The 19,150-nt window shown below is 43.7% G+C and overlaps 1 protein-coding gene across 1 annotated transcript in view; it reads left to right on the top strand.

The window, feature by feature from the left end:
• GCN1 (GCN1 activator of EIF2AK4) overlaps window positions 1-19,150 on the top strand; it is a gene marked incomplete in the record, with an annotated part of 2,100,248 nt that overhangs the window by 774,863 nt on the left and 1,306,235 nt on the right. The window contains 1 exon segment of the mRNA XM_044068902.1: window positions 4,332-4,412. Within this exon segment, the coding sequence (XP_043924837.1) occupies window positions 4,332-4,412 (81 nt within the window).

Genomic DNA, 19,150 nt, shown 5'->3' with positions numbered 1-19,150 from the left:
ATGGGCAGAGGCACAGAAACAGGTTACGTCCTTCATGGATATGGGGGCTATTCAGACAGTACCAGAGCAGGAAAAAGGGCAAGGTTTTTACTCAAGACTGTTGTTGGTACCCAGAAAGGACAAGACCTGGCGGCCAATACTGGATTTATCGATTTTGAACACATACCTGGACATTCCAAAATTCAAAATGCTGACTTTGCAACAGCTTCTGCCCATTCTGGGCAAGAATGCTTGGCTGGTGACTTTAGACCTAAAAGAGGCATACCTGCATGTCCCACTAAGACAGTCGTGCAGACGATACCTCAGATTCAAGGCTGGCTTAATGCATTACCAATTCTCTGCACTTCCCTTTGGATTATCTACTGCGCCTAGGGTCTTTACAAAGTGCCTGGCACCAGTAATTGCATTATGCATTCAAAGAAGTATTCAAATATATCTTTACTTGGACGACTGTCTCTTTCAAGCAGAGAACAAGGACACTCTTCTACGACATTTGGTGTTTGTGAAAAGGCTTCTAACAGGCCTGGGGTACACAATAAACAAAAAGAAATCACAACTGGTACCCTTTCAAAAGATAACATTCCTGGGTTCAAGCTTGAATACAACTGCCTAGATGGCTTACCTCACGCCAGACAAACAAAGGCAACTGACTACTTACTTCAAACTGATGGCAACAAAAACCCAGTCTTCTACAAGACAAATTCTGCAGGCTCTGGGCTTCATGGCATCCTGCATCCTACTAATTCCATGTGCAAAACTGCATATGAGGAAACTTCAGTGGTACCTAAAAAGTTTATGGAGTCAACATTCACACAGTCTGGAAACAATGATTCCTCTCATCCCCTGCCTGTAACAGGAGTTTCTATGGTGGGCAAAGGCCTGTCACCAAAACATGAGCCAGCCCTTCACTCTACCCCCTGCCAGCCAAACCTTAACAGACACATCAGATTATGCCTGGGGGGGGCCCACATGGCAGAAAGATGCATTCAGGGCATATGGGCACCAAATCAAATGCATCTACATATCAACCAGAAAGAGATGCTAGATGTTCAAAATGCCCTAACAGACTTCAAGGACTTACTTCATCCAGGACAGCTATTGATAAAGATGGACATCACTACAGTCATGTGGTATATAAACAAGCAAGGGGGCACACAAACATACCCCCTTTGCAGATTAGCTATGGCACTGTGGGACACAGCTCTGACCTACCAAATAAATCTTCAAGCTCAATTCCTGCCAGGAAAACAAAACACTCTGGCAGACTATTTAAGCGGAAACCTTATGGATCCTCATGAGTGGAAACTAAATCCACAAGTCTGCAGCATGATAGCAGAGAAATGGGGGAGCCCAGACATAGACCTCTTTGCCTCTCCTCAAAATTATCAACTGAAATGATTTTACACAAGGACTTATCACAGACAAGCATGGAAAGTGGACGCCTTATCCTTCAGTTGGAAAAACCTATCAGTTTATGCCATTCTTCCTCTGTCTCTTCTACCCAAGGTCCAACTAAAAGTCAGACAAGAGAAGCCAAAGATTATTTTAATTGCTCCAGACTGGCTCCGCCAATACTGGTACCCAATCCTAAGGAACTTGGCTGAATACCCAGCTTGGACCTTGCCTCAGATACCACAACTACTGTCCCAGCAAGACAATTAGATCCTGCACAATCAACTACAGACTCTGAACCTGGCAGCATAGCTAATCAGGTAGTCATACAAACAACACCTCTCAGTAAAGCTGTGATGGATGTCATTTTGGAAGCCAGAAGGCCTAGTACTAGAAAATCTTATACTGACACATGGAAGAGATTCTGTGCTTGGAATCAAGCACAAGGAACTGATACAGCAGAACCGCATATTCCTCAAATATTACAATACTTAACTGCGATGCTTGACAAAGGCCTATCTTTCTCATCAGTCAAAATCCATGCCTCTGCCATTTCGGCTCATTACAATACAGAGCCACCAATTTTTTCTCATCCTTTACTAAAGCAGTATCTTAGAGGAGCCAACAATTTAAGGCCTCCTAGAAGATCACCATTACCTGCATGGGACCTCAATTATGTGTTGGAAAAGCTCACCCTGCCTCCATTTGAACCAGCTGCTACCGCTGATATAAAGTTCTTATCATGGAAGACAGCTGTGCTACTAGCAATTACTTCAGCAAGAAGAGTTTCAGAGCTACAGGCCCTCATGGCTGTAGAGCCTTTTATCATATTTTACCCAGACAGTGGGTCTCTGAGGACAAATCCTACTTTTATGCCTAAGGTAATTTCCAGTGTGGGTCTTAACCAAACAATTCATCTGCAAACTTTTTATCCAAATCCACAGAACAAAGGGGAGAGAATTGTGCATTCCTTGGACGTACACAGACAGCTAAGGTTCTGTTTGAGCAGGACTAAAGCTCTAAGAAAAACTGAGCAATTACTAGTGTCATATGCTGCAGAATCAGAAGGAAAGGCTATTTCAAAGCAAACAGTTTCAAAGTGGATAAGCCATTGCATCCGTTTCTGCTATTTACACCATGGCAAACCTGTGCCCAAGGACATTAGGTCTCACTCCACCAGGGCTGCAGCTACTTCAGCAGCCTTTCTCAGAGGAGTACCAACCAAGGACATTCTAGAGGCTGCTACTTGGAGTTCTGTTCACACCTTTACAAGGCATTACCATTTGCCTCTCTACTCTACGTCCAGGGCAGGCTTTGCCACTGCAGTTCTGCAGGGCCTTATAGCCTCACCTAATGCTGTTTAGCTCCAGCCTCCCAACCATAGCTTTGGGATTCTACCCAAATGTGATGACTGCAACAGTGAAACATGAAGAACATAGTACAGTTGTGTACACTTACCATAAATGTAGATGTTAGAGTGTATTCACTGTTGCAGTCCAGGTTACCCGCCCGCCATCCCCCTCTCATTCTGAAGTTTATCTTTCCTTCACTATCTTCTACAACCTATGTGGTGTATTTGCTTGCAGATGAGGGTAAAGTTTATACTGATGCATGCATGTGTGTGTGTGTGTGTGTATATATATATATATATATATATATATATATATATATATATATATATATATATATATGTGTGTGTGTATGTATATATTTAGAATATTGCTACCATTTGAGAGCACCTGACATCAGGGACAAGAAAAACTAAAGAAAATGGTGTCGGCTGCATGTTTTATACCCCTGACGACCTGACTTCATGGAAGGGAAGACCGCAACCGATGCAGGACCCAAGACTTTGGAATTCAGGCCGACTGAGGGCAACCTGCCAGCAGATTACCCAAATGTAATGACTGCAACAGTGAATACACTCTAACATCTACATTTATGGTAAGTGTACAAAACTGTACTTTCTTTTGCCAATATTCTGGCATGAGGGGCCTACAGTCCTTGGCCTCATTAGGTGGGTTTTTGCATTCTCCTTACTAATGGGCCTGCCCACTCATTCTGGCTTTGGTCTAGTCTCCCCTTCAGGTGTCGCTGCTTTATGGTGTTTGCTTGATATGGTCTGCCCTTGACAGACTTTGTGTCTGCAGCCTTTGGAGCCTATGATGCCCCCTTCTTAGACCACTTTCCTTGTCAGGGAGCATGGAATCTGGTCTTCTGGCTTGGGTTTCCCAGTACGTATTCTCACTGGGTGTGTTATTGTCTTCCAGTTTCTTCCACAGTGGTCATTTTACTACGTGCAGATTTCTCCTCAAGGGAGGGTCCTTGATGTTGGATGTAGCACACTTGTTTGTTGAATAGCTGATGTATGATGAGAATCACAGGATCATAGGAAGTTACTGGGCTATTGGCCTTGAGGCCCTTATAAGCCTAGCCAAGAGTTATCCTTGTATAAGCCTAGTCAAGAGTTATCCTTGGTGCGTCAGTGGTGTCCTTCCTCTGTCTCCCTATAAGTGGGTTTTCCTTCTGTCTGGCCTTGTAAGTACATATGTATGTATTATTGGTTAGGAATGGGGTACAGAGTTGCTGTGATGTTCAAGGGGATGCTTGCTTCTTATATGGAAGATGAGAATGTCTGTGAAGATGATGGGCAATATTGCAGCATTAATCATAGACTTGTTTCTGTCCCAGAAAGTGGGAGCTTCTTTTAAAAGGATGTCAGTATTTGAGAGGATAACCCCACCCACAGGACAATTCAAGAAGGATTTCTCTTCGAAGATCATCTGACAGAGTGAGAAGATTAAATGTTTGATGCAATAAGTAAGGTTGGGCTACTAACTTAGAGGTTGTGACACAACTTAAGTTTGGCCTTTTAATATAACAGACTAGAGATGGTGCATTTAAGGTTGACTTCTTTTTTTTGTATGTCTAAATTACAGAAAGGTCCTGAGCTGCTTCCTCGTTCTGATATGCTGTCTCTTTTGACCAGAGTTATGGGAACGAGTTCTCCAAGAATACAGGTAAAAAAAAATGTTTTTATAACTTGCATGTTAAGCAGCAATGCGATTTTTGTAGAAGTATGGTGGATGGAATGGAGATGTGTAGAATATGTAGAGACTGAGAATCTATACACAATAGTGTATTTTCTTTATAATATTTACTGTTGCAGTTATCACTTATGGGATTCTTGACTGCAGGAGCCTGATGGCTGGCCTGACTAGTAAAGCTGTATTTGTTCCCTTTTGGCTTTGGTTGACACCCTTTCACTCAGACCAGAGGACATCCATGGTATAAGAGGGGTGTCACCCAGTGCCATTGTTCTTGCCCCAGCGTGTGTGTGTCTCTGTGCTGAACAGATCATTATCAATCAGGTTTACAGGGCTCCTTCCAGAGACCGTACCTCAGGATTTTTATTTTCTTTCTGTTTGGATAGTTGTTACATTTTTGTGAATGTCTAATAGTGACAGTGATAGAGATGTTTCACCAAAAGAATATCTGAGTTTGGCAAACAAATTCCAGACAAGGCCTTTCCTAATCTATGGCTTTTGCTGAGGACCACAGCATGACGTCAGTTAATATGCACCTTGTGCGAGGATGGCTCCAAGGATAATCTGTTGTAGAGCTTAATCTCTGTGGGGCTATGAGACTAAGATTACCACAGCCTGAGTGAGTCCAAGGGTTTCCCTATGTCTGGTGATACCATAATTGGAGATGTGCTTTTGCAGCTCCTGTCCTTGGAATAGGTTTTGGATGCTGCCGTGGTATCAATGTTAGGCACATGAACAGATAAAATAGTTATAACATGGCTCAGTTCAGAAGTTTCTCTGAGAGCTCCTGTCATTGATGTATGCTTTATGATTAGTGTAGGATAGGACAGTGTCCATTTGCTATTCGTCTGTCGGGATTCCTGGAGGTTGAATGGAGGTCTTCAGTGTCTTCCCTCATGCCATGGTCTCTAAGGCAGCTCATACCAAGAAACTGAGGTACAAGATGCCAAAGGTAAAGCCAGCAACTGGAAGATTTTTTTTGGCCTAGATTAAGCAGGTCTAGAGACTAACCTATGTTCAGGCCTCATCCAAGGATTTCTTTAAGTTAGGAAAGGGGATTCCGATACCATTGATCTGGATGCTGATGAGCTGGCCTGTGTAGACAAGATGTTTCCCTCCTTTTTTATGTATCTGATGTTGAGGGGACATAGTCTTCTGCTTCACCACCAGATCATTTTCCATTTTGGAGATGTTGCAGGATGAAGGAAGAATCCCAGTGGGATATCAGGGAGATGTCTGACACCCAGCTAAGGTAACACCATTTTCATGTGCCTGCTAGAGAAAAAAAACAATTGCTTTTCTTCTGGTTATAGATGTCCTGGAAAGTGCATTCATTAGGGCACCACTTGAGACACGGTCCCTTTTCACTGCCTCTGGGAAACAAGAGTGGTTCTAAAGGATCCAGCTTTCCCTCAAGTCGTTTTATAGAAACCCTTTGGCTGATCCAGGAGTTCTTGCCCATAAATTCCAGCAAGGGAATAGATCCTTCAGTTGACTTGACTGTGATATGCATTGTAAACTTATCTACAAGTACTTAAACTTATGAGGAAAAAATACAAGCAGTCAGACAAACAAGGAAAATAAATGATCAGCAAAGCAAGGCATCCCAGGGTCAGTACAGTCTTTATTATTCCTTGACTAGCTAGTTTGGCTGATTTCACTGACTGACAACATACATCAGCGAGTACAGAACTTTTATACAGTTCTTGACAAATGTAGTCCTGCCTCTTTAGATATACATTGTATCCGAAGTTGGTCATGCAATGTGTCTTAAGTTGGTCATGCAACTATTGCAAGTTATTTTAAAAGCAGACTATTTTTGTAAAATTGCTATACAATAAGGTTTCGTTTTTTGGTAACAAGTACAGAGTAATCATTTCTTGCTTAGTCATCATATGCTCTACCTGCTTACACAAGTTATGTCTTATAACATTTTTAAGGCATATTTATTATTATTACTGCTGCAGTTTACATTATTGCTACTGTTGAATAATTCAGAATTAATGAAAGTTTGCAACTTACAAGTACAGTACAAAAGCTTAATAAAAACTTCATGTAAAGTCTGCAGCTTTGCAGCATGTATATGCAAGGCACAACATCCGCCCCTGTCATTCATTCTATAGATAATGTATGAAGAAGAATATAGACTTCCTGATTCTTTGATGTTTATGGCATATATGTACATTTTATAAATCATATATTTTACATTATTTGCATTCTTTACACATGTAGTTTAGGAATGTTTGATAGAAATAGAAAAGTACTGATTAATACATGTTTTATACAACTTCTAATAGAAGAGCCATTCCCGCTGTTACAATACATCAGTGTGTCTGTGTGTGACCCTTGTTTCAGGCTGCTGTGACCTTTCCATTCTGTTTTTTGCTAACAAGTAACTGAGCTAACAATTAAAAAAAAAAAAAAAAAAAAAAAAAAAACACTACGAAGTCTTATAGCTAACTTGCATCTGTTGTCTGACATTTGATTATTAGAGGAATTATTTTCAACATAAATATTTGCTTATATTAATAATTATGCCTTGATAAAGAGAGGGATTATTCATAAGCACCATCTTATCTTGGCTGATGCTCTTTTAGTCAGGCATTGTATTTCCATGCAGCTTTTTGTGTCACTGACATTGACATAAAACATTGTTCACACATTCTGCTCAGAGAAGAATGTAAGCTGGTGTCCCAACATTGCTTGACATCCCAATGCTATAACGTGCGGATTCCAGCAAGGGGCCATCTTCGTCTTCCTGCAAGAAACCCCATTCCCAACGATAACAAGAGTAGGATTCCTGATCACTTTAACAAGAAATCTTATACATCAGTTACCTTGCCCTTCAAGGCCTTGAACTGCCAGAGTCTTGGGTTGGTTTCCAGGAAGCCTCCTGGATATAAGCTGAGTGCTAAGATAGAGATTAGTGATAAGGACATGAAGCAGGAGATACTGGACTTATGCAGCCTCTTTTCCTATGTGGCTAATCACCCCCTTCCCCACCCAAAAAAAAAACCCTGTGGCTTAAATTGTACTGTATGAATCACGCAAGGTCAGTGATTTGGAGGCATGTCTGGCTAAGGATCCAGCCCCCCTCATTATTGTGAAATGTAAGCTCCTTAATACCCTTTTAGATGATTAACTCCACTTTGGAGCTCCTCCTGAGAAAGCATATAGTGTTTGAGTTTGCAGGCAGAGGGAAAACAACACATTTGATCCTGCTATTTCTTCATTCCCAAGCCTTAAGGTTCATCAGTAATTGCCCTTCAAAATCTTGGCTTCTCTTTCCCAAGCAAGAAAAAAGTAAGTCTCTGAATGGGAAGAAGCCAAGATAAGGAAACACTGACAAGCAAAATGTAATGACAGGCTGGGGGACCATTAAGGCTGTAATCCCTCGAGGAGAAAAGCTATGACTGTGTCAATCCCAACCATCCCTACCCCCTAGACAAATACATTCCGCCGCCTTCTCTGCTACAGAAGGGAGCAGTCTGCGTTTGCTTGGAGGGGAGTGTCAGGTCAGTGCCCAGGACCAGTGGGTCCTAAACATCCTGAAACAGGGTTACAGTTTGCTATTCCTAAGAAAGCGACATTTGTAGGTATACACCCTGTTCCAAGGGAACTGGCTCTTTAGCTCTACCTTAGCTAGAGCAACTGCTAGTCTAGGCAGCTGTAGAAAACATACCACTAGAGGAGGAGAGAACAGGTGTTTGCTCAGGGTTGTTTTTGGGGTACCCAGAATGGTAAACACCTGGAGGCCCACTGTAAAATCTGTCAAGGCTAAACAAGTATTTAATAGTTATAAAGACCTGCCTTATCCTGCTGTGTCAAGCCTTTGTAGTCATCTTAGATCTAAAGGATTCCTATCTCCACATCTTTATAGCATCGGTGCACAGAGTGATTCTAAGATTCAAAATAGTGCAATTAAAATTTTGTCTGCCTCCTTGAAATTTTGGTTGTCTGCACCCCAGGGTCTTTACAAAATGCCTGAGAACCAGTAATTTATTGTTTGTAGAACCAAGGATATACACTTGTCCTCTTACCTGTGTGACTGCCTGATTCAGTCAGACTCATTAGAGGAGAGAGAGAAGGTCGTTAAGTTCACCTTGGCATGTTTCAAGCGTCTGGGTTTCTCTTTTAACCTCCCAAAATCTCATCTGACCCTTGCAAGGAAAACCGTGTGTGTAGTGGCTTTGCTGGACACAGAGCAGTAGATGATGATCTTGGTCTAGATCAAGGTATGGTTCTGTTTCGGTCTCATTTCCTCCAACCAGTATTAGAGAGAGATTCTTTCGCAGCAAGGAAGTTTATTAGGGTTCTCTGCTACATTGTGTCCTGCATCCTTGTGGAGCCTTTAGTGAAGCACCATAAGAGAAAACTGCAGTACGTACCTCAGAAAAAGATGTCAACTTTCTCAAACCATGCAGGTCACAGTCCACTTCTTGCTTAGTATCAAAAAAGAGATGATATAATGGAAAAGCCAGATGCACCCCAGTCCAGAGACATCCTTCAAAATTTCACAAGGGGCCCAGCATCTCACTCAGACACCTTGGACATAACCTGGGAATCTGAGGATCTTGGATACTTGGGACAGCAGTGTAAACAAAAGACGCAAAACTGTAAGAGAGAAGGTGTGTCATACCTGAGTTGATCATCAAGAGTAACACAGAGTAGTTTTGTTTCTGAGAGGAGTTCTAGCTGAATATTTTGTTTGGAAAAAATAGTGAAGTTGAACTTGGATAGTGAAAGAGCTTTAGGGAACAGCATTATTTTAGTTTTAAGATTCAGAAGCAGCTTCTCGTTACAGTTTTCAGTGGCAGTAAAGCGTTGTTGTGTTGAAGCATTGATAATGCTGAGGCTGAACAGAAGAGCGTAGCGTCATCCTGTATATTGTACAAAAGTAGCATGAGATGTGACTGAGGAGAGATAGTTTATAAACGAGAGGTCCAAGTGAGAAGCCTTGTGCGACACCATCAGAAACTTGAAGGTACATTGAGAAGGCAGAGTGCAGTTTACCTGTTAAATCATTAAGATAGCTAGTGAGCCATTTAAGGGTATATCTAGAGAAGTGTAAGGATGAGAAGGTACAGAGTAATTTAGAATGAGAAACTGTGTCAAAAGCTTTGGAGAGGTCCAGGAAGATAGAAGACACAGGTTGGTTTTCATTTGTTTAAATTGGCTATCTAGGACGGATAACAGAACTGTGATTGTACTTTGTTTGGGCGAAGAACCATGTTGTGTTGGGCAGAGATTCTTGTTTCCTAAAAAGTAGTGAAGAACCTTATAATAGCTACCTCTTTCCAGAAACTTGGAAAGGGGAGCGAGATTAGCAGTGGAGTGATAGACATTTAAGTGGCTCTACCTCCCTTTGTTTCCTAAAAAGTAGTGAAGAACCTTATAATAGATACCTCTTTCCAGAAACTTGGAAAGGGGAGCGAGATTAGCAGTGGAGTGATAGACATTTAAGTGGCTCTACCTCCCTTATGCAAGGAGATAATAAAAGTCTAAATACTGGTGAAACATGAGCTTCGTTTACAGATTGGTTTATCGTGGTGATATGGGATGAGCAGGAGGTTGTGCTGCTGTCTTTAGGAATTCAGTGGGCAGTTTGTCTGTGGATAGAATTGTGGGCTTCAGTTTGCTGAGTAGTTTTTGAAAAGTTGCAGCTGGGAGTGGTTTTAACTTGAAAGAGGAAAGGATATCCAGTGAAATTAATTTATGGTCTGATCTTACCAATGAGAGATATACTTCTGGTGTGGAACATAGAGTCCCCATGTTGGTAATGATCAGGTCTAGTATGTTTTCCCCTCTTGTGGGAGTGGTGACTAGTTGTTCCATAGCATTTGAGTTTATAAATTCCAGGAACCTTTGGGCTAAGGTGCTGGGGCTTGAGTAATGCTCCCAGTCTATGTTTGGGTAGTTGAAGTCACCCAATATAATGGTGTTCGGAGAGATCTTCATGTTCTCCAGTGTTTTCAGGAAAGCCGAGTGGGATTCCTGACTTTGAGAGGGTGGTCTGTAGGATGCTATAAACTGAAAAGCAGTCTTGCCCCACTGTCAGTTGCACATGGATGGTCTCCGATACTTCGTGCAATGCCACTAACCTGGAGGTGTGAATATCCTTGATAAATATGGAAACTCCCCCTCCTTTTGTGGTTCGGTCCGGGTTTTGGGGCCGAAAAGCATGATATAAGGTATAACCTGGTAGTGCTGGGGTGCTCTCTGGAGCCTTGAACCAGGTTTCTGTCACTGCACAGATATCGATGTTCTCCATACTGAGGAGAGCTTTGAGTGCGTGCATCTTGAGGTTAAGACTTCTGGCGTTTAGCAGCATTACCCTTAGTTTCTTGTTCCTTGTGCTGTCTATGGAGGTGGGTTTGACTTTTGAGCCTTGCCTAAAAAAGGCACTATGGAGGTGGCAATCCAGTCTCCAACCTTCCACCAACTTGACTTTTCTTTGTGTGGAATTGGACTTCAGGGACCAGAATGCTTACCTTCCCCTTGAAAAAAATCCAGTTCCTGACACAATACTTCCACTCCATAATGGAAAAGGAGCACTGTGTCCACCAGAAAACTCTTCAGAACGCTGGTGTTTATGGTCTTCTGCATCCTCGTGGTACCCTTAGCCAGGCCACATATGAGAGAAGCTCAGTGGTATCTGCAAAACACCTGATGCCAATATCAACCGTCCTGGAAAACACTAATTCCCCACCTCCCCTGCATCAAGAATGAACTGTGGTGGATCAGAATTGCTAGCAAAACTGTGTTGTGAGTACCCTTCAGGACACATTTGGAGCCCCATGTCCTCAAAACAGATGCCTTGGATCTAGGCTGGGGTTGCCCATTCAGGAGATGTTACAGTGTAGGGCAGCTGGGATATGTCTTTCAGAACAAAACACCTCAACCTGAAAGAAATAATGGCAGTTCAGAAAGCAACGCGGATACCAGGCACTGTACTGATGCACTAGTAGCACTAGTGCTCTTCAAAGCAATGTGGATACCAGGCACTGTACTGATGCACTAGTAGCACTGGTGCTCTTCAAAGCAACGTGGATACCAGGCACTGTACTGATGCACTAGTAGCACTAGTGCTCTTCAAAGCAACGCGGATACCAGGCACTGTACTGATGCACTAGTAGCACTAGTGCTCTTCAAAGCAACGCGGATACCAGGCACTGTACTGATGCACTAGTAGCACTAGTGCTCTTCAAAGCAACGCGGATACCAGGCACTGTACTGATGAGAACGGATACCATAATAATGTTGTAATCATTTGCTCTTTACCCCACTGTGCCAGACTTTTCTGCAGCTGTGACGTATGGCATAGGGAGTGGGACTGAACCTTTTGGCACAATACCTGCCTTAGCAGAAAACAGCCCTGCAGATTCACTCAGCAGATCACAAATGGATCCACATGAGTAGATGCTCGATATACATCTTCCAGTTCACCCACCAGTGGAAGTGCACCTACTTGTCCTTAAGAAAATGGGCAATACAAGACATTTTTGCTCAAGGGCTCCAGCCAAGAGGGTCTGCAGAGCAGATGTTTTCTCCCCTGGACAGATCTATTTCTCAGTGCCTTTTCTCATCTGCCTCTCATCCCTAGCTACTTCAGAAAATAACGGATGATGAGCTGAGGGTGATTCTAACAGCCCTCTCTTACCCGTGCAGCATTGGTTCTCCATTCTGCACAACATGCACAGGGAGAAACCAGGGGTGCTGTCTCCAAGTGAACCTTCTAATGCAGAACAGGGTGTACACTGTGCATCCCCACTTGTACACACTGAAGCTGGCATGGTGGATAATGTGCTTATTTCCTCTAGTCAGCTTCTTACTAAAGACATCCTACTACTCCTCAAAGAAGCCAGGACACCAAGTAAAGAAAGTCATAATTTCCAAATGGGTAAGATTTGTACACTGGTGCATGGTCAAGAGGCAACAGCTGCTACAGTACCAGACTGCCCCAATTTCTGAGCTAACACAACTCTACAATTTCGGTCTTCCTTGTGTGTTAGTATCTTATACATGCATCTGCCATCTCGTGCTGTTTCCTAGTTCACCTACAAGTCTTCTCTCTTCATACCATGAAATTGTTTCTTAAAGATATCTGAGACTACCAAAAAGGAACCTTGCTCTTCCTTGAGATCTTAATTTTGCATTCAAATTAAATAAATAAATACTCACCTTATCTCCCTTTGAGCCTGCTGCCTCTGCTGACCTCAAATTCACCACTTGGAAGACTGTCCTCTTGGCAACTCTCACTTTCAGCAGGAGAATCTTTGAGTGGCAAGCCCTTATGTGTCCGGAGCCTTTCCCTCATATTCCATAAGGGCAGAGTTTCTCTGCATACAAATCCCTTTTTTCTGCCAGTAGTAGTAGTATCTGAAGTCTCTAAATCAAGCCATTAACCTGCCCATTGTCTTCCTAAATCCTCAGAGCAGAGGAGAAAGAGCCCTGCAATTTCTTACTTCTGCACAGACAATTGTGATTTTATTTGCATAAATCAAAGACCTACATAAAATGTGATTGGTTATTTGTGGCATTTGCAAAAAAGGAAATGAAATTCCTGTTAACAAGCAAGCCACCTCAGAATGGATTGTCAATTGCATTGCTTTTTTGCTACAAGCATGGTGAATAGGTACTAGCCAACGTTAGGATATACTCCACTCTGTCTATGGCACCTATTACTTCCTTCCTCAGAAGAGTGTCACCTCATTCCATCCTGGAGGCAGCCACATAATCCTCGGTCCGCAACTTTTCAAAACACTACAGTTTGGTTGCCACCTCTGTGGCTAGAGCAGGGTTTGCCTGTGCAATTCTGCAGGGGCTCGCCCATCTCTGCCTCTTCATCTTTCTAGCCGCCTATCTCTCTAGCTGTGGGAAACTTCCCCAGAGTAATGATTGCAGCAGTGAAGCACAGTAAATATAATGCAGTTGTGCAGGTACTTACTATAAATGTAGATTCTGGAGTTTCTTCAATTTTGCAGTACCTGTCCTGTCTCACCTGTCCCTCTCTTCCTCGTACTGTCCTTCTAAGGTTAGGGTGGGCACCCTTTTTCCTTCTTTGTCCCTTCTTCACCCCCAGGTAGGTCCTGCTGATTATCTGGTTTTGGCCCTGAAAATTGTAGCAGGTTGTGAGAGAGGGTGACTCCAGTCTGTGGGAAAGATGTCAGGCAATGGTGCCAGCCAGTGACTCTTTATACCAAGATATCTTGATGTCTGTAACGAGGGCATCAGTCAGGTCTGGTGGAAGGGGAGCAAGTCTGTGGTGTTATTGCTGGTCTTGGGCTTCCATGAACAGGAAGTCCCAAGAGTAATTACTGCAACAGTAAAGTTACTCAAACAGCTACAGTTATGTTAAGTTGCTACACAACTGTACATTCAGTGCTCTGTTGTACCTCATATAGCTATGATCTCCCCTGATCTAATTCAAGATAGATTGCACCTTCTAAGAGGGTACAGCACATACTAATGATGTAGGTTATGTATTCAGATTTAATATCCATATGTAATGTGCTCTGCATATCCATCTGTACATAACCTTCAGGTATTCATTGCAAATTACCTGCATTGCTGTGTAGTTGTATTAATGTTGTAGCATCTCTTGAAGGTAAGTGATGGTTTTGATTACAAGCTAAGTCTAGAAAAGACCGCAAGAAACAGCACCCTTCTAGGCCTATCTCCTTCACTCCATCCTCTAGACAGTTCTTTCAGGGAAAGCCTGGTAGTCCACAACTGCCTGGCCCTACACCCAGACACCCCTCTATCCATGCGTCTCTCCCTTCCTGCTTGGGAGCAGGTTACCCAGGACTCCTGCGTCCTATCTATCGTGAAGCAGGGATACTTCATGACCTGGGAGACCAGACCCACTCTAAAAGGCACCCCAAGACCAAATCCCACTTTTCCCTCCCATCCTGCAGAAACTTCTTGCTCAAGGAACCTTTCAGGAGGGTACTCAATTTTCCTGGTTCCCAGGAAGGAAGGTCCCTGGAGGACCATCCTGGACCTCTTCCACTTAAACACCTTCCTTCGAGTCCCCTCCTTCAGGATGCTCTCTCTCTCTCTCCCAAATCTTCTGCCACTCATTCTGCCTCAGGCTTTCCTAGTACCCTTGAACATAAAGGACACATACTTGCACATCCCTGTCTGTCCACTTTTCATAAAGTACCTCCGCTTTTTAGTGGATTCTACACATTATTAGTTCTGTGCTTTACCTTTTGGCCTTTCTCTGGTCCCTGGAGTATTTGCAAAGTGTCTGGACCCAGTCATGGCATTTGCCAGGACTAAAAGAGTACAGCTTTCCCCCTATCTAGATGACATCCTTATCCAGACTGCCGCAAGTTCACTGGCCTTACAACACCTACAGTTCACCATCTCCCTCCTTACAGGTCTGGGATTCACCATAAGTCACAAAAAATCCTCCTTGACAGCCTCTCAGTATGAGGTGTTTCTAGGCTGTCTGATTCTGACCAGGGAAGTGAAGGCTTACCTGCCACCAGAAAAGATTGTGACCCTCACATCTTTCTTTCAGGGAATCCTTCCTCTCAGAGCCATCTCACCCAGGGAATTCATCAGAATGTTAGGATTCATGGCTTTGACTATCCCCATGGTCCCACTGGCAAGGCTACACATGAGGAAGTTCCAGTGGTATTTGAGAAACATCTGGAAACACCTACATCCTCTAGAGTTCATTATCCCTGTGCTTCCTTACCTGTCCAAGGGGTTGAAGTGGTGAATCTCCCAGATTCAGTCAAACCCGGGCCTGCCCCTCCAGCCCACACCCCCACACCAAGACCTCTTCAATGCTTCAGACACAGGCTGGGGAGCAACCCAAAGAAACTGGAGAGTGAGAAATGCATGGAGCTCCACTCAACAAAAAATCAGATCAATATCAAGGAAATAAGAGCCTTGATACTAGCTTTGGATATTTTCAAGGGTCATCTTGTCCCAGGCATCCTGAGGTGGTACACAGACAATACCACTGGCACTGTGGGCCTGGGAAATAGCACTGGAGAAACAAACCCTTCTCCAAGCAGTATATATCCCCTCTGCAGACTGCTTAAGCAGGACCATGACCCTGGCTCGTGAATGGATGCTGAACAGGGTGGTGATGATCTTCGTGTTTCACTGTTGCAGTCGTTACATTTGGGTTATCTGCTTACAGGTAGCCCTCAGTCGGCCTGATTATCAAAGTCTTGGGTCCTGTGTCGATTGCTCTCTCATCTTCCATGACGTCAGGTAGTCAGGGGTATAAAGCATGCAGCCAACGCCATTACAGCAGTCTTTCTTGCTGTGCGGTGACTGAAGCAGAAGCAGTTCGGAAGTGCCGGTTGGCAGACTCCTGAAATGTTCATTTTCGAGTTTCAGATCCGAAGTCTTCAACTATGCTAAGTACCCCATTGGGGATTCTTTTCCTTGCTCTAAACCAATGTCAGTAAAAGTTAACAATTGTATTTCTTGTGGAAAGCAAATACCTCATAAAGAGTTTCATTCGTACTGCATTCCTTGCTAAGGCCCAGACCACAGTGTCCCTCGCTGTTGGTTTTGTGCATTATTCAAACCTCTTAACTATTCGTCGGTTCATTTTTGCATCTAAATATTTTGGTACTTGGTTCAATTATCCAGAAATGGCTTTGGTAAGCCACCCGACTACCGACATTCTGAAAAAAATTCAAAGGTAAAACATAGGTCCAAAGCTCCCGACGACGCTTCTACTAAGCAAGTTGGAAGTTCGTCGGTACTCAGTGAGGTGCTTTCGCAGCCCCTGATACCTGCTACTTCAGAATCGCAGGCCCCTACTGAGACCCATTCGGAGTCCGGTATGCTGCGAGTTGCTTCTTCAACTGTGGAACCTGCGGATGTCTCTACCTTGGATGGGTCCGGAGCTGCTGTGCAGGCACCGGCTTCTGAGGGTGTATTCAGGCCTACTGATTAGCATATTAAACTAACTCCATCTTCTTCAAGGCCTAAAACTCGATCGACACCTAGAAAACTGACGCCCAGACCGCATGGTCAGGCCCCTATGCCTAAAAAACAAATAAGAATGGCTGAAGACCTTATTACTCTAATCAGGGGAAGCCACCCTTCTCCCTCTAAGAGACCTAGAACTGATTTTCCTTCTGATTCTTCTGATCAGGATTCTGAAATTTCTGTTTTCTCTGATGACCAGGAGTTGCCCTTATCTACCTTTGAGGATTCTGATGCAGAGGACTCCATTCCTTCTGCTTCCCCTCAAGAGGATTTCTCTTTTGGTGAAACTTTGCATACTCTTAGGGAGCATTTCCTCTGGGAAGACCAGGATTACTCTGACTCCAAAAAGAGGCTTAGAGAATTCTTACTCCTACCTCAACATAGGCCTTTAGCTATCCCTCCTGTACTGGACATTGTAGATGATACTTTCTTGGAATCTAGCTTGGCCCCTGACACTTTACCTCCGGCTCCCCAAAAAAATGACAGGTATTAGAGTACCTGACTCTCACAAGTTCCTCTTTAAGAATCCTACTACGGATCCTGAGACCATTTCACAGGGACTCAAAGGTTAAGGCTACTACTGCCAAAAACCCTACCCCCCTCTGATAGAAATTCCAGGGTCCTGGACAGATGGGATAAGAAGGTATACACTTCTGCAACTTTGGCCATTGGGGCCTTAAACTGCCAGTTTTATATGTTAAAGTATCCGCAGCATATTATTGGATTGCTTAAACAGAAAATGATGTTGATTCCTGATTGTGCTGAAAATAAAGAATTACAGGACTTAATGCATTCTGCTGGACAAGTTGGAAAACATACTTTGCAATGTGGTTTTGATTCATTAGAGGCATCCTGCAGGGCTGCTGTTACTGGGTCTGTACTTAGAAGGCATGCTTAGCTTAAGGAGCAAATTTTGCCAGATCATGTTAAAGCTAAATTACTGGATGCTCCCTTAAACCAAGACCGCCTGTTTGGCAACAAAGCAGAAAAAGTACTTAAAAAAATGGAGGAAAAAGCTAAATCCATGCAAACTGTTAGATTTCCTGCCAAGTACAGGTAGTAGGCACTGGCCTTCTAAGAACTGGTCCTTTTCTGCCTCTTCCAGGCCTTCTCATTGCAAACCCAGAACCAGCAGACTACCCAGGCTTCAGTCTCAAGGTGCTCACAGACCTAAGCAGTGGGGGGCTCCCACTTCCAGAGCTGGAAGTAGTAAGACACAAGGATACAGATTCCACTTCTACTGCTTACCATCCCCAAACGGTTGGCCAGCCCTACCCCCAAATCAATGGGCAGAGGCTCAAAAGCAGGTTCTTTCTCTTTTAAGCATCAGGGCTATTAAACCTGTTCCAGAAGAGGAATGGGGGCAAGGTTTTTACTCAAGACTTTTCCTGGTACCCAGAAAAGACCATTCCTGACATCCTATCCTGGACCTGTGTATCCTAAACACCTTTTTGGTAATCCCAAAATTCAAAATGCTAACTTCATCGTCTGCTTCCCATGCTAGGCAAAAATGCCTGGTTAGCAACACTGGATTTAAAGGAAGCCTGCCTGCCCATCCCAATAAGGTAATCTTGCAGAAGATACCTACGCTTCAGAGCAGGCTACATGCACTATAGTTCTCTGCACTCCCCTTTGGCTTATCTACTGCGCCCAGGGTATTCACAAAGTGCCTAGCTCCAGTCATTGCATTTTGCAGGCAAATAAATATTCCACTATACCCATACCTGGACGATTGTCTAATTCAGGCAGAAAGCCAGGACATACTATTAAATCATCTGGCGTTTGTAAAGAAATTGCTAACATGTTCATCGTGTTACCCTGCTGCAGTCATCACACTTGGGTTATCCTGTCGTCAGGCAGTCCCGCAGTCGGCCGGAATTCCAAAGTCTTGGTCCGGCGTCGGTTGCTGTCACTTTTTCCGTAACGTCAGTGCACCAGGGGTATATATGATGCATCCGACGCCATATTCTTCAGTCTTTCTTGCCGTGCGGTGCCCGAAGCAGAAGCAGTTCGCAAGTGCCGGTCGGCCGACTCCTGAGATTTTCGAAGTCGAATTTCAGATCCGAAGTCTTCAATAAAGCTAAGTACCCCGTTGGGGAAACTTTTCTTTCCTCAGTCCGATGTCAGAAAAAGTTAACAATTGTATTTCTTGTGGGAAGCAAATACCTCATGAGGATTTTCATTCTTACTGCATACCTTGCCTAGGCCCAGGCCACGACGTCACTAGTTGTCGTTTTTGTGCTAGGTTTAATAAGTGTACTATAAAAAGACGCTTTGATTTCGCATGACACTACTTCGGTAGAAAATTTAACTACACAATGCTGTCGGAGCAACCGACTCCCGGCGTGCACAAAAAACGCAAGGAAAAGGACAGGCAGCCTAGGCCCAAGCCAGACTCCGAGGCCTCGGCTGGAACGGTCTCCGGTTCACCGGTCTTCAGTGAGGCTCCGACGCAGCCCCTGACTACTGCAGATTTGGAACCCGAGACCGCCTCGGAGCCTTTGGCGGAGAGCGTTAGGCCGACACAGCCATTTTGTTTAGCCCCTACCAACGACTCTGCAGAAAGAGATGGGGCTGCAGAAACACCTTCAGTTTCTGAAGGCGTCTTCAGAACGACAACGCTTTCCATAAAAACGTATTCTGAGCTTAAGACTCCTATTAAACCTAAAAAGACTGCACTTGAGTCTCCAGTTAAAGGCCCCATGCCTAAGAAACAGATGCTTAAAATGGCTGAAGATTTGATC

This window comes from Protopterus annectens, chromosome 4.part0, assembly GCF_019279795.1.
Source record: "Protopterus annectens isolate FY-2018-M chromosome 4.part0, PAN1.0, whole genome shotgun sequence".
Taxonomy (NCBI): Eukaryota; Metazoa; Chordata; order Ceratodontiformes; family Protopteridae; genus Protopterus; species Protopterus annectens.
Note: the sequence above shows the minus strand (reverse complement) of the source record. Positions and strands in the feature narration are given on the sequence as shown.